The following is a 15,000-nucleotide window of genomic DNA, read 5'->3' on the forward strand; positions in this document are numbered from 1 at the left end:
AGGTCGTCCTGAATCAAAGAAGAAAACGATCAGTTTTAACAACTTTGACATCATGAGGTTGTGTTTCTGCATCTTTAGATTGATTGATGTTAACTGGTGAAGTTAGACTGTGATGCTAGCTTACGATGCTAGCTGGTGATGGTAACTGATGATGTTAGGTGGTGGTGTTAGCTTACGATGCTAACTGGTGATGCTAGCTAATGATGTTAACTGGTGAGGTTAGATGGTGATGATAGCATATTATGCCGTGATGATAACTGATGATGTTTGATTGTGATGTTAGATGGTGATGTTAGCAGTGATGCCAGCTTACAATGCTAGCTGGTGATGCTAACTGATGATGTTAGGTGGTGGTGTTAGCTTACAATGCTAGCTTACAATGTTAGCTTCTTTGCGTTTCCTTGTAGCTCTGGTTTGAAAGGTGCTTTTTAATAAAGTTTACGTATCAACTGCTGCTGTTGCTCAGTCGAGTGGAACCACATATTCAGTGATGGTGGCTGGACGCCGAGCAGGTCACGATGTTCTCATGAAGCAGATACACGTAGATATAATCAGTATTCATTGAGAACCTTCTCTGCAGGACCCGGTTCTCTCTGAGAACAGAGGAACCTTCCTCTGGACTCGCCCTCTGCAGCTGCTCTCTGAGTTTACCAAGTTTAGTCCGGTGGAGGGACGGAGGGGGGACGGAGGGGGGACGGAGGAGGGACGGAGGAGGGACGGAGGAGGGACGGAGGGGGGACAGAGGCGGGACGGAGGGGGGACAGAGGCGGGACGGAGCAGGGACGGAGGAGGAACGGAGGGGGGATGGAGGAGGGACGGAGGGGGGACAGAGGCGGGACGGAGGGGGGATGGAGGAGGGAGCGTGTTTTATTTGGAAACAGCTGCTCTGAGTTCAAGCAGCAGGAATGTTGGTCCTCCGCCGCACATGAACAGCGTCGGTGCTCATGTTTGTTCAAAGCTGGCATCTCTTCCACTGATACTTTAAGGGCACAGCTCAGCACAGCTCAGCTCAGCTCAGCTCAGCTCAGCTCAGCTCAGCTCAGCGCCTGTTCAGGCCTCTGCAGGCTGCGATGGAGCTTCAGTGTGTCCTAGAACAGAACTCAGTCTGGAACCTTCCATCCAGCCAGAATCCATTCAGGCCCTTCAGTGAACCTGGAAAGTTCAGTTTTCAGAGTGTGAACGTTGATCCGTCAGAGACACTGATTCACAGCCGAGACGCTGATCAGCTTCACTCATTGATCTGATCTGATGTGAATGATTAACCCCCCCCCCACACACACACACACGTCACGTCTGACGACATCACGACAGCTGAGGAAGAGGAGAAGCGGTTCAGCATAGACCACAGACAGCTTCACCACCGTCTGTTTATGTGGACGGAAAGCAGCGTCTGAACTAACGATGAAAACTCTGAAAATCAATAATCGATGAGCTGATCAGCAGAATGTTAATCATTTGATGGTTTCGGCGTCTCTTCCTCCGTTCTTACGTTTCACATGTAGAACATAGAACGTGTGTTGTTGTATGTTTGGTGTTTGTGGGTCGTCTGAAACACTTCAGGGATGATTTCTCTCTGTCTGCTGATGTTTTATCGATCGATCGATGGATCGATTGATAGAGAGAATGATTCATCTGTATGGATTCAGACTGGGGTCTCTGCACGTCTGTCTGGGATCTGGTTCTGGTTCTGTTCTTGTTTCGGGTGACTTGGTGTCGGTTTATTGTCTCTGATGTCTTCCTCTCTGTCTCCGTCTCCGTCTCCGTCTCTGTCTCTGTCTGTCTCTCTTCGTGCTGTGCTGTGTCTCGACCACTAGGAGTCGCTCTTTCCTCAGCCACCACATGTCGGCTCTGGGTCTGAGCAGGAAGTCCAGGCTCTTCTCCAAAACCAGCTCCATCTCTGAGGAGCCCTCAGCCGCCTGCAGGTCCGTACCAGCGAGGCTGACCTCAGACCAGCCGACAGCCCCTCTGTCTGCTCCTGCTGCTGCCCCCCGCAGGCCGCGGGGCTCATTACAGCCCCAGTGTTCAGTTTGTCCTGATGGTGGCGCTGGAGGGGCGATGATAGGAAGCAGATCAGGAACATTTCAGGACAGGATCCAGTGATCGATCACACTGACCGATCAGTGTGACCGATCAGTGTGATCGACCACATATTGATGAAATGGACCTTTTAATATTCTTGTTTTCATGATTTCTGCTGTAAAACAAACACATGGACCAATCAGGCTCTGAGGCGTTGACCTGTGACCTTTGACCTCCCCTGTGGAGAATTTTCCACAGGAAGCTGCAGAGTTAACACACACACACACACACACACACACACACACACACACACACACACACACAGAAATGAACTGGCAGAAAACTGTTTGGAAGCTGAAGTCTTTACTCTGTGTGTGTGTGTGTGTGTGTGTGTGTGTGTGTGTGTGTGTGTGTGTGTGCGCACTGCAGCTCCTCTTCCTCAGACCTCTCTCACCAGTCGTCCCAGTTGAACCCGGAGCAGCCCAGTAACAAGACGGAGAGTAAAACTGGTTTTAAGTAAGTGAAGCAGATGAACTGGGCTGTACTGGGATGTGTGGTCGCCACACATGAAGCAAGAGATGAAAGGCAGCTCTTCATGAGAACCTGGTTTGACTGGTGTGCACCACAGTTCCCAGTTGAATCAGCTGGTTTCATCTGCAGTCAGTCTGAAGAGTTTGTCTCAAATCGTCTTCTGGATCTGCAGTCTGTCCCTCTGTCTCTCTCTCTGTCTCCTCATTGTGTCTCTCTCTCTTTGTCCCTCCGTCTCTGTCTCTCTGTCTGTCTCTCTCTCTTTGTCCCTCCGTCTCTGTCTCTCTGTCTGTCTCTCTCTCTTTGTCCCTCCGTCTCTGTCTCTCTGTCTGTCTCTCTCTCTTTGTCCCTCCGTCTCTGTCTCTCTGTCTGTCTCTCTCTCTTTGTCCCACCGTCTCTGTCTCTCTGTCTGTCTGTCTCTCTCTCTTTGTCCCTCCGTCTCTGTCTCTCTGTCTGTCTCTCTCTCTTTGTCCCTCCGTCTCTGTCTCTCTGTCTGTCTCTCTCTCTTTGTCCCACCGTCTCTGTCTCTCTGTCTGTCTCTCTGTCTCCTCATTGTCTCTGTCTCTCTCTCTCTCTCTCTGTCTCTCTGTCTCCTCATTGTGTCTCTCTCTCTCTCTCTGTCCCTCTGTCTCTGTCCCCCCGTCTGTCTCCTTGTTGTGTCTTTATAATATCTGCTCTAATCTTTCTCTTTTTCTTTTCTCCTCCAAAATTCCTCCTCACTCGTCTTCTCTCTTCCTGTCCTCCTCAGCTATGGGGAGGATGACCTGGTCTTCTGGTGAGTATACGTCCCCTCCTTGTCCTCCTTCTCCTCCTCCTGTGTGTGTGTGTGTGTGTGTGTGTGTATGTTGGGCTGTGGGGGATTCTCCAGAATGTGTGTCATGTTGTCCAGTTCAGTGTCGTTGCCATGGTGATTGTGGTTTGGGTGGTTCCCTGTTGTCCACTGTCTCACCTGCACGTGTGAGGAGTTCAGGTGCAGGTGAGAGCTGTGAACCAGCAGAGATCTGGTCTGATAAAAACCAGCTGCTGGTCTTTGTGTGTCCATCGCTGCTGTTGGACCGTCTCTCTGGACTCGGACGTTTCTTTGACCTGGACATTTTCAAACGTCTCTCTCTGTTTGTAAGACAAATTCTGCACTGTGGACTGGAGACCATGAACCTGAGACCTGGTTCAGGTCTGGTCTGTGTGTGTCTCTGTGTGTCTCAGCTCTGTGTGTCTCCGTGTGTCTCAGCTCTGTGTTGTGTCTCTGCAGCTCAGATGACTGTAATGTAAATCTGGACAAACCAGTTCTGAGGAAGTTTCAGTAAGTACAGCTGCAGCCCCACTGCATGCTGGGAGCTGGAGGGAGGAGCCGGGCTCTGCTGCTTCTGTCGGGACTCTGTGTGTGTGTGTGTGTGTGTGTGTGTGTGTGTGTGTGTGTGTGTGCATACATGTGTGTTTCTGTGCGTGCATGTGTGTGTGCATGCATGCATGCGTGTGTGCGTGCGTGCGTGTGTGTGTGTGTGTTGCTGGTGGCTCTGGTCTTCTGTTTGCTGGGTGGAGTCTAATCGCTAGTGTTGGAGCTGGTCTGGTTTTTGGTTTGCAGTGAAGACCAGGTTCAGGCTTTGGTTCATCCTGATTGAAGTGATTTGGACGTCTGTCTCTCTGTTGTCTCTCTGTTGTCTTTCTGTTGTCTCTGTTGTCTCTCTGTTGTGTCTCTGTTGTCTCTGTTGTCTCTCTGTTGTGTCTCTGTTGTGTCTCTGTTGTCTCTGTTGTCTCTCTGTTGTGTCTCTGTTGTCTCTGTTGTCTCTCTGTTGTCTTTCTGTTGTCTCTGTTGTCTCTGTTGTCTCTCTGTTGTCTTTCTGTTGTCTCTGTTGTGTCTCTGTTGTCTCTGTTGTCTCTCCGTTGTGTCTCTGTTGTCTCTGTTGTCTCTCTGTTGTGTCTCTGTTGTCTCTGTTGTCTCTCCGTTGTGTCTCTGTTGTCTCTGTTGTGTCTCTGTTGTCTCTGTTGTCTCTCTGTTGTGTCTCTGTTGTCTCTGTTGTCTCTTTGTTGTGTCTCTGTTGTCTCTGTTGTCTCTCCGTTGTGTCTCTGTTGTCTCTGTTGTGTCTCTGTTGTGTCTCTGTTGTGTCTCGGTTGTCTCTGTTGTCTCTCTGTTGTCTCTCTGTTGTGTCTCCGTTGTGTCTCTGTTGTCTCTCTGTTGTGTCTCTGTTGTCTCTCTGTTGTGTCTCTGTTGTGTCTCTCTGTTGTCTCTCTGTTGTGTCTCTGTTGTCTCTGTTGTCTCTCCGTTGTGTCTCTGTTGTCCCTCTGTTGTGTCTCTGTTGTGTCTCTGTTGTCTCTGTTGTCTCTCCGTTGTGTCTCTGTTGTCTCTCTGTTGTGTCTCTGTTGTCTCTGTTGTCTCTCTGTTGTCTCTCCGTTGTGTCTCTGTTGTCTCTCTGTTGTCTCTGTTGTCTCTCTGTTGTGTCTCTGTTGTCTCTCCGTTGTCTTTCTGTTGTCTCTGTTGTCTCTGTTGTCTCTCTGTTGTGTCTCTGTTGTCTCTGTTGTCTCTCCGTTGTGTCTCTGTTGTCTCTGTTGTCTCTCTGTTGTGTCTCTGTTGTCTCTCTGTTGTGTCTCTGTTGTGTCTCTGTTGTCTCTGTTGTCTCTCTGTTGTGTCTGTTGTCTTTCTGTTGTCTCTCTGTTGTCTCTCTGTTGTGTCTCTGTTGTCTCTGTTGTCTCTCTGTTGTCTCTCTGTTGTGTCTCTGTTGTCTCTCTGTTGTGTCTCTGTTGTCTCTGTTGTCTTTCTGTTGTCTCTCTGTTGTCTCTGTTGTCTCTCTGTTGTGTCTCTGTTGTCTCTCTGTTGTGTCTCTGTTGTCTCTCCGTTGTGTCTCCGTTGTCTCTCTATTGTGTCTCTGTTGTCTCTGTTGTGTCTCTGTTGTGTCTCTGTTGTGTCTCTTTTGTCTCTGTTGTGTCTCTGTTGTCTCTCCGTTGTGTCTCTGTTGTCTCTCTGTTGTGTCTCTGTTGTCTCTGTTGTCTCTGTTGTGTCTCTGTTGTCTCTGTTGTGTCTCTGTTGTCTCTCTGTTGTGTCTCTGTTGTCTCTGTTGTCTCTCTGTTGTCTCTGTTGTCTCTCTGTTGTGTCTCTGTTGTCTCTGTTGTCTCTCCGTTGTGTCTCTGTTGTCTCTCTGTTGTGTCTCTGTTGTCTCTGTTGTCTCTCCGTTGTGTCTCTGTTGTCTCTGTTGTGTCTCTGTTGTCTCTGTTGTCTCTCTGTTGTGTCTCTGTTGTCTCTGTTGTCTCTTTGTTGTGTCTCTGTTGTCTCTGTTGTCTCTCCGTTGTGTCTCTGTTGTCTCTGTTGTGTCTCTGTTGTGTCTCTGTTGTGTCTCGGTTGTCTCTGTTGTCTCTCTGTTGTCTCTCTGTTGTGTCTCTGTTGTCTCTCTGTTGTGTCTCCGTTGTGTCTCTGTTGTCTCTGTTGTGTCTCGGTTGTCTCTGTTGTCTCTCTGTTGTCTCTCTGTTGTGTCTCTGTTGTCTCTCTGTTGTGTCTCCGTTGTGTCTCTGTTGTCTCTGTTGTCTCTGTTGTGTCTCTGTTGTCTCTCTGTTGTGTCTCTGTTGTCTCTGTTGTCTCTCCGTTGTCTCCGTTGTCTCTCTGTTGTCTCTGTTGTCTCTCTGTTGTCTCTCTGTTGTGTCTCTGTTGTCTCTCTGTTGTGTCTCCGTTGTGTCTCTGTTGTCTCTCTGTTGTGTCTCTGTTGTCTCTGTTGTCTCTCCGTTGTGTCTCTGTTGTCTCTGTTGTCTCTCTGTTGTCTCTCTGTTGTGTCTCTGTTGTCCCTCTGTTGTGTCTCTGTTGTCTCTGTTGTCTCTCCGTTGTGTCTCTGTTGTGTCTCTGTTGTCTCTCTGTTGTCTCTCCGTTGTGTCTCTGTTGTCTCTCTGTTGTCTCTGTTGTCTCTCTGTTGTGTCTCTGTTGTCTCTCCGTTGTCTTTCTGTTGTCTCTGTTGTCTCTGTTGTCTCTCTGTTGTGTCTCTGTTGTCTCTGTTGTCTCTCCGTTGTGTCTCTGTTGTCTCTGTTGTCTCTCTGTTGTGTCTCTGTTGTCTCTCTGTTGTGTCTCTGTTGTGTCTCTGTTGTCTCTGTTGTCTCTCTGTTGTGTCTGTTGTCTTTCTGTTGTCTCTCTGTTGTCTCTCTGTTGTGTCTCTGTTGTCTCTGTTGTCTCTCTGTTGTCTCTCTGTTGTGTCTCTGTTGTCTCTCTGTTGTGTCTCTGTTGTCTCTGTTGTCTTTCTGTTGTCTCTCTGTTGTCTCTGTTGTCTCTCTGTTGTGTCTCTGTTGTCTCTGTTGTCTCTCCGTTGTGTCTCTGTTGTCTCTCTATTGTGTCTCTGTTGTCTCTGTTGTGTCTCTGTTGTGTCTCTTTTGTCTCTGTTGTGTCTCTGTTGTCTCTGTTGTCTCTCCGTTGTGTCTCTGTTGTCTCTCTGTTGTGTCTCTGTTGTCTCTGTTGTGTCTCTGTTGTCTCTCTGTTGTGTCTCTGTTGTCTCTGTTGTCTCTCTGTTGTCTCTGTTGTCTCTCTGTTGTGTCTCTGTTGTCTCTGTTGTCTCTCCGTTGTGTCTCTGTTGTCTCTCTGTTGTGTCTCTGTTGTCTCTGTTGTCTCTCCGTTGTGTCTCTGTTGTCTCTCTGTTGTGTCTCTGTTGTCTCTGTTGTCTCTCCGTTGTGTCTCTGTTGTCTCTGTTGTGTCTCTGTTGTCTCTGTTGTCTCTCTGTTGTGTCTCTGTTGTCTCTGTTGTCTCTTTGTTGTGTCTCTGTTGTCTCTGTTGTCTCTCCGTTGTGTCTCTGTTGTCTCTGTTGTGTCTCTGTTGTGTCTCGGTTGTCTCTGTTGTCTCTCTGTTGTCTCTCTGTTGTGTCTCTGTTGTCTCTCTGTTGTGTCTCCGTTGTGTCTCTGTTGTCTCTGTTGTGTCTCGGTTGTCTCTGTTGTCTCTCTGTTGTCTCTCTGTTGTGTCTCTGTTGTCTCTCTGTTGTGTCTCCGTTGTGTCTCTGTTGTCTCTGTTGTGTCTCTGTTGTCTCTCTGTTGTGTCTCTGTTGTCTCTGTTGTCTCTCCGTTGTCTCCGTTGTCTCTCTGTTGTCTCTGTTGTCTCTCCGTTGTCTTTCTGTTGTCTATGTTGTCTCTGTTGTCTCTCCGTTGTGTCTCTGTTGTCTCTCTGTTGTCTCTCTGTTGTGTCTCTGTTGTCTCTCTGTTGTGTCTCTGTTGTCTCTGTTGTCTCTCTGTTGTCTCTCCGTTGTTTCTCTGTTGTCTCTCTGTTGTCTCTGTTGTCTCTCTGTTGTGTCTCTGTTGTCTCTCCGTTGTCTTTCTGTTGTCTCTGTTGTCTCTGTTGTCTCTCCGTTGTGTCTCTGTTGTCTCTGTTGTCTCTCCGTTGTGTCTCTGTTGTCTCTGTTGTCTCTCTGTTGTGTCTCTGTTGTCTCTGTTGTGTCTCTGTTGTCTCTGTTGTCTCTCTGTTGTGTCTCTGTTGTCTCTGTTGTCTCTGTTGTCTCTCCGTTGTGTCTCTGTTGTCTCTCTGTTGTGTCTCTGTTGTCTCTCTGTTGTGTCTCTGTTGTGTCTCTGTTGTCTCTGTTGTCTCTCCGTTGTGTCTCTGTTGTCTCTGTTGTCTCTCTGTTGTGTCTCTGTTGTCCCTCTGTTGTGTCTCTGTTGTGTCTCTGTTGTCTCTGTTGTCTCTCTGTTGTGTCTCTGTTGTCTCTGTTGTCTCTCTGTTGTGTCTCTGTTGTCTCTGTTGTCTCTGTTGTGTCTCTGTTGTGTCTCTGTTGTCTCTGTTGTCTCTCTGTTGTGTCTCTGTTGTCTCTGTTGTCTCTCTGTTGTGTCTCTGTTGTCTCTCCGTTGTGTCTCTGTTGTCTCTCTGTTGTGTCTCTGTTGTCTCTCTGTTGTCTTTCTGTTGTCTCTGTTGTCTCTGTTGTCTCTCCGTTGTGTCTCTGTTGTCTCTGTTGTCTCTCCGTTGTGTCTCTGTTGTCTCTCTGTTGTGTCTCTGTTGTCTCTCTGTTGTGTCTCTGTTGTGTCTCTGTTGTCTCTCTGTTGTGTCTGTTGTCTTTCTGTTGTCTCTCTGTTGTCTCTCTGTTGTGTCTCTGTTGTCTCTCTGTTGTCTCTGTTGTGTCTCTGTTGTGTCTCTTTTGTCTCTGTTGTGTCTCTGTTGTCTCTGTTGTCTCTCCGTTGTGTCTCTGTTGTCTCTCTGTTGTGTCTCTGTTGTCTCTGTTGTGTCTCTGTTGTCTCTCTGTTGTGTCTCTGTTGTCTCTGTTGTCTCTCTGTTGTCTCTGTTGTCTCTCTGTTGTGTCTCTGTTGTCTCTGTTGTCTCTCCGTTGTGTCTCTGTTGTCTCTCTGTTGTGTCTCTGTTGTCTCTGTTGTCTCTCCGTTGTGTCTCTGTTGTCTCTCTGTTGTGTCTCTGTTGTCTCTGTTGTCTCTCCGTTGTGTCTCTGTTGTCTCTGTTGTCTCTCTGTTGTGTCTCTGTTGTCTCTGTTGTCTCTTTGTTGTGTCTCTGTTGTCTCTGTTGTCTCTCCGTTGTGTCTCTGTTGTCTCTGTTGTGTCTCTGTTGTGTCTCGGTTGTCTCTGTTGTCTCTCTGTTGTCTCTCTGTTGTGTCTCTGTTGTCTCTCTGTTGTGTCTCCGTTGTGTCTCTGTTGTCTCTGTTGTGTCTCGGTTGTCTCTGTTGTCTCTCTGTTGTCTCTCTGTTGTGTCTCTGTTGTCTCTCTGTTGTGTCTCCGTTGTGTCTCTGTTGTCTCTGTTGTGTCTCTGTTGTCTCTCTGTTGTGTCTCTGTTGTCTCTGTTGTCTCTCCGTTGTCTCCGTTGTCTCTCTGTTGTCTCTGTTGTCTCTCCGTTGTCTTTCTGTTGTCTATGTTGTCTCTGTTGTCTCTCCGTTGTGTCTCTGTTGTCTCTCTGTTGTCTCTCTGTTGTGTCTCTGTTGTCTCTCTGTTGTGTCTCTGTTGTCTCTGTTGTCTCTCTGTTGTCTCTCCGTTGTTTCTCTGTTGTCTCTCTGTTGTCTCTGTTGTCTCTCTGTTGTGTCTCTGTTGTCTCTCCGTTGTCTTTCTGTTGTCTCTGTTGTCTCTGTTGTCTCTCCGTTGTGTCTCTGTTGTCTCTGTTGTCTCTCCGTTGTGTCTCTGTTGTCTCTGTTGTCTCTCTGTTGTGTCTCTGTTGTCTCTGTTGTGTCTCTGTTGTCTCTGTTGTCTCTCTGTTGTGTCTCTGTTGTCTCTGTTGTCTCTGTTGTCTCTCCGTTGTGTCTCTGTTGTCTCTCTGTTGTGTCTCTGTTGTCTCTCTGTTGTGTCTCTGTTGTGTCTCTGTTGTCTCTGTTGTCTCTCCGTTGTGTCTCTGTTGTCTCTGTTGTCTCTCTGTTGTGTCTCTGTTGTCCCTCTGTTGTGTCTCTGTTGTGTCTCTGTTGTCTCTGTTGTCTCTCTGTTGTGTCTCTGTTGTCTCTGTTGTCTCTCTGTTGTGTCTCTGTTGTCTCTGTTGTCTCTGTTGTGTCTCTGTTGTGTCTCTGTTGTCTCTGTTGTCTCTCTGTTGTGTCTCTGTTGTCTCTGTTGTCTCTCTGTTGTGTCTCTGTTGTCTCTCCGTTGTGTCTCTGTTGTCTCTCTGTTGTGTCTCTGTTGTCTCTCTGTTGTCTTTCTGTTGTCTCTGTTGTCTCTGTTGTCTCTCCGTTGTGTCTCTGTTGTCTCTGTTGTCTCTCCGTTGTGTCTCTGTTGTCTCTCTGTTGTGTCTCTGTTGTCTCTCTGTTGTGTCTCTGTTGTGTCTCTGTTGTCTCTCTGTTGTGTCTGTTGTCTTTCTGTTGTCTCTCTGTTGTCTCTCTGTTGTGTCTCTGTTGTCTCTCTGTTGTCTCTCTGTTGTGTCTCTGTTGTCTCTGTTGTCTCTCTGTTGTGTCTCTGTTGTCTCTGTTGTGTCTCTGTTGTGTCTCTTTTGTCTCTGTTGTGTCTCTGTTGTCTCTGTTGTCTCTCCGTTGTGTCTCTGTTGTCTCTCTGTTGTGTCTCTGTTGTGTCTCTGTTGTCTCTGTTGTCTCTCTGTTGTCTCTGTTGTCTCTGTTGTCTCTCCGTTGTGTCTCTGTTGTCTCTCTGTTGTGTCTCTGTTGTCTCTGTTGTCTCTGTTGTGTCTCTGTTGTCTCTCAGTCTGTCTGCTCGTCTCTGTGTTCTGGTTCGTGCTGAAGGTGTTTGAAAAGCTGTAGAGGAAACAGAACTTTTATTGGGACTATTTTCAGCGGCGGATGAATCCACATTTGGTGTTGTAGTGAGCGTTTGTGGTGTTTTGCATCAGATTTAATGACTAGAAGGAAAATGGAGACGTCAGTCTGTGGTCTCTTGAGTATTGATCATCAATGCAGTAATCAGTGGATTCAGGTGAAGGTGACGGCTGTTTGATCTGAACTGAGGCTCCTGAGCGTTCTGTGGCGTGTCGGCCATGTTGGCTCTGTCTCACCTGGTTTCCTGCCCCCCCCCGCAGAGGTACCTTCCTGCGCAGCTTGGCGGCCACCCAGTGGGAGAAGAAGAGGAGGAGTAAACACCTGAGCCAGGGTGGGCTGGCCTCCTCTGATGATGTCACAACCGCAAACCTGCAGCCTGCAGAGGTGGGCAGCGGCGTCCCATCTGGAGAGCCATCAGGTGAGAACATGTGACGGTCATACAGCGTTCACACAGTGGTCACATGACGCTCAGACGGCGGTCACATGATGCTCAGACATGCAGTCACGCAGCGGTCACATGATGCTCAGACGGCGGTCACATGACGTTCACATGGCGGTCACATGATGTTCACACGGCGGTCATATGACGCTCAGACGACGGTCACATGACGTTCACACAGCGGTCACATGATGTTCACACGGCGGTCACATGACGCTCAGATGGCGGTCACATGACACGCACACAGTGGTCACATGTTGTCGAGTCTGAAACGGAAGCTTCTCTGTGAGTGGTTCAGGCTGTTAGGAAACAGGAAGCACAAACACCTTTTAAAGCATCACGCCACCTTTTCATCACATGTGTCCTTCTCTTGTCTGCAGGCTCCGCCTCCAGCAGTTTGGACACAAACGGACACTCGGACTCCCAAAACGACCCCGGTAAGAGACTCCAGTTACCCACAATGCCCTGCTGCCTGTCTGTGCTGGCCTCACCGCAGCGTTCGGGCAGACCCTGAAATGTCTGAGTGGCAGCCATGATGAAACCGTCAACATGTCACATAACATGTTCCCGCCTTTGGTGATGAGGTGATCTTGTTCACCTGTTGGTCCACGTTCACACGACCTGCTTCAGCCTTCAGTCCATCTTCACAACAGTTTCACCACGGCAGTAACATCCACCCTCACATGATGGTGCAGTCAGTGCGGTCTGATCCTCTGAGCGTCCTGAGACACACACACACACACACACACACACACAGAGACACACACACACACACACACACAGACACACACACACACACACACACAGTCCTCCATGTCAAGCGTTCGGAGCAAAGCTGTTTCCTCTGAAGTCCAATCTAATGCAGAACCAACCATCAGTGGTGATGGTACTCCACCTAGTGGAGGTCAGGTGTTACTGCAGCCCTACGTTGTCCGTCAGGTTCAGTAACAGAGGACAGGCTGACTGCAGTCCTCAGCTGTCAGTGGACAGGATGACGTCTCTGTTCGAGTGTCCTCATGAACCTGCAGCAATCAAAACTACAAGTTTTTAATTTGATAAACAGTCACAGGTTTCAGGCTCGTAAAGCACGTTTGACTTACGAGTGTGTGTATACATATATTACATGTCTATACATGTATATGCTCACACGTCTCCAAGCTTTGTCCTGCCTTGGTGTCTCTGTTCTTCTACTCAGCTTCATTGGACTGGAAACATTTCCACAGTGTTCTGAATCAGATGGTGCTTTTAATCTGAAAGGGGTTTGTCAGACTTCCTGTCACCATGTAACGTCTGTGTGTCTGCAGCGGCGTCGATGCAGCGGCAGTGCAGCACTCTGTCCAACGACAGGAAGTTCCTCCTGGACATGCTCTACTCCAAGACCTCCACCACGGCGCCCGTGAGCCCGACGGCCACCGCTGCTCCCGACACCAGCGAAGAGGAAGGGAGCTTCCTGCCCGGTGAGAGCGCAGGTTTACAGTTCTCAGATTCAAGCTTTAAACAGTCAGGACAGTGAAGTGAAGACACCTGTCTGCGTCCTCTCAGGTGGAGATCTGGGCGGGCGGGGTCGTGTGTTGGAGCGTCTGTCCAGCTTCAGGGCGCGCTCGGTCGAGCCTTCCTGCCCCAGTGAGAGCAGCGCCTCCCGCAGGGCGGAGCTGGAGGGGCTGGAAGGCTCCGCCCAGGCGGCGCTGGCCCGGCTGGCTGAAGAGCAACAGGTCAGAGTTCAGAACGTCTTTTTCTGTGGTCACGCGATGCGACAGGTATCACCTGACGGACCGCTCATTAAGCCCCACCCCCTCAGTTACCTGCGGTTTGTGTGACTGCAGCTCACACCTTAAGCAGGTGCTCAGCTGTGATTGGTCAGTCACTGTTCAGGGGCGGGGCTTTAGTGAACGGTCAGTGGCGACATACGGAAACACTTTATGTAGAGATGATGATGATGACGACCTGCGCTCACCTGTGTCTCACCTGTGCTCACCTGAACGCGTGCCATCAGAGCCGTCACCTCCGGCAGCAGAGCAGCATTGACGTGGAGAGCCACGCCCGCCGGCTGGAGACCACCCAGATGACCCCGCTGGGCCCCGCCGGCGCCGCCGACGCCTGGGAGCAGCTGCAGCCGAGCGCCGCCGCCCTGCGCATCAAAGACCTGGACTTCTCCGACCTGCTGGACGAGGAGGACATCGACGTCTTGGACATGGACACCTTCGACTCCACCTCCTCCTCCTCCTGCGTCTCTGGCCTTCCCCCCCCTCCTCCCCCTCCTCCTCCTCTGGGCCTGGCTGCTGCTCCTCCTCCTCCTCCTCCTCCTCCCCCTCCTCCCCCAGGGGGTGCAGCCCCTCCACCGCCTCCTCCTCCACCAGGTGCTCCTCCTCCTCCTGCTCTTCCTCCCTCATCCTCGGCGGCGTCCACTCAGAAGCAGAAGAAGAAGACGGTGAAGTTGTTCTGGAAGGAGCTGAAACACGCTGACGGACCTCACAAGTGTCGCTTCGGTCGGGGGACGGTGTGGGCGTCTCTGGACAAGGTGGCGGTGGACACCTCCCGACTCGAACACCTGTTTGAGTCGAAAGCCAAAGACCTGCCCGTGGCCAAGGTAAACAGGCACATTTTAACAGATGCATTGTGGGAAGTAGAGCTCCTTTTTCTCCTCTAAAACATTCAGAGATGAGGGAGAAGCAGAGAGGAGAAAGTGTAAGAGTGCAGAGCCGGAAGTGCCGCCGGCGCCCCCTACAGGCCAGAACGTGGCTGACGGTCGGCCGCAGACTGGACGACGTGTTTGAGGTCGTTCGTCTCCGTTAGCGGTTAGCTGTTAGCATTAGAAGTTTATTTTTACAGTCGAGTATTGATGCTTATTGATTGATCGTGAGTTCTCCTGCAGGAAATACAAGCTGAACTGAACTGATTCTTTAAGTCAGGTTTCCAGGGCAACAGCAGGACATCTGATGTCCCTCTGACTGGACAGATTATTGATCGGCAGGCAGCGTTTCTTTGTGTGACTCATGAACGTGATGTGTGCAGAAAGGAGCTGAGACCAAGAAGTCTGAGATTCTGGTTCTGGACCCAAAGAGGAGCAACGCCATCAACATCGGTATGACCGTCCTGCCGGCGGTCCACGTCATCAAGACCGCCATCCTCAACTTCGATGAGTTCGCCATCAGCAAGGAGGGCATCGAGGTACAGAGCGCTTCCTTCCTTCCACTTCAGAGTGTAGATTACAGAACAAATCAGAGCTGCTGTGCGTCATCAGATGAGTGTGTGTGTGTGTGTGTGTGTGTGTGTGTGTTTAACTGGACTTTAGTGGACTAGCATAGATCTGAACCCAGACTGAGCTGACCCCCCTCTGTCCTGAGCAGAAGATCCTGACCATGACCCCCACAGAGGAGGAGAAGCAGAAGATCCAGGAGGCCCAGCTGGCCAATCCCGACGTTCCTCTGGGGACGGCGGAGCAGTTCCTGTTCAGCCTGGCCTCCATCAGCGCCCTGACCCCCCGCCTGCAGCTCTGGGCCTTCAAGCTCAACTACGAGGCTCTGGAGAAGGTAACGCACACACCGACACCGGATCCGCTTCTGCCGGTGGAACCGCAGCGGTTCAGCTTAGCTGATCAATCATGATCGCTAATCGTTGATCGTTGATCGTCGTACGGCTCAGACCACTGAAGTTAGCTTGACGTTTGGTATTGATCAGCTGGCTGGTGTCAGTTCAGGTTAGTTTGTATCAGCCACTGCGATCAGTGAGTTTGATCAACGACTGATCGGAGAGTCAGTCATCTGACATGTTTGATCGTTCAGTCTCGTATTGTCGAGGACGTAGAGCAGCAGGAGGCTCAGAGTGTGACTGTGTCGCCTCCTGCAGGAGATCGCAGAGCCTCTGTTTGACCTGAAGCTGGGCATGGAGCAG

At 50.0% G+C, this 15,000-nt stretch overlaps 1 protein-coding gene across 3 annotated transcripts in view; it reads left to right on the forward strand.

Moving 5' to 3' along the window:
* fhod1 (formin homology 2 domain containing 1) overlaps positions 1–15,000 on the forward strand; it is a 43,550-nt gene that overhangs the window by 22,931 nt on the left and 5,619 nt on the right. Inside the window, exons 11-22 of one of the 3 annotated variants that reach the window (XM_076736013.1) lie at positions 1,815–1,922; positions 2,449–2,535; positions 3,296–3,322; positions 3,797–3,847; positions 10,931–11,088; positions 11,490–11,546; positions 12,414–12,566; positions 12,652–12,821; positions 13,103–13,696; positions 14,122–14,277; positions 14,457–14,639; positions 14,956–15,000. The exon at positions 14,956–15,000 is cut by the window's right edge and continues 75 nt beyond it. In XM_076736013.1, coding sequence (XP_076592128.1) covers positions 1,815–1,922; positions 2,449–2,535; positions 3,296–3,322; positions 3,797–3,847; positions 10,931–11,088; positions 11,490–11,546; positions 12,414–12,566; positions 12,652–12,821; positions 13,103–13,696; positions 14,122–14,277; positions 14,457–14,639; positions 14,956–15,000 — 1,789 coding nt within the window. The remainder of the gene's footprint in view (positions 1–1,814; positions 1,923–2,448; positions 2,536–3,295; positions 3,323–3,796; positions 3,848–10,930; positions 11,089–11,489; positions 11,547–12,413; positions 12,567–12,651; positions 12,822–13,102; positions 13,697–14,121; positions 14,278–14,456; positions 14,640–14,955) is intronic. The other 2 variants (XM_076736031.1, XM_076736022.1) reach the window with 2 other exon arrangements.

Source organism: Chaetodon auriga, chromosome 1 (assembly GCF_051107435.1).
Source record: "Chaetodon auriga isolate fChaAug3 chromosome 1, fChaAug3.hap1, whole genome shotgun sequence".
NCBI lineage: Eukaryota > Metazoa > Chordata > Actinopteri > Chaetodontiformes > Chaetodontidae > Chaetodon > Chaetodon auriga.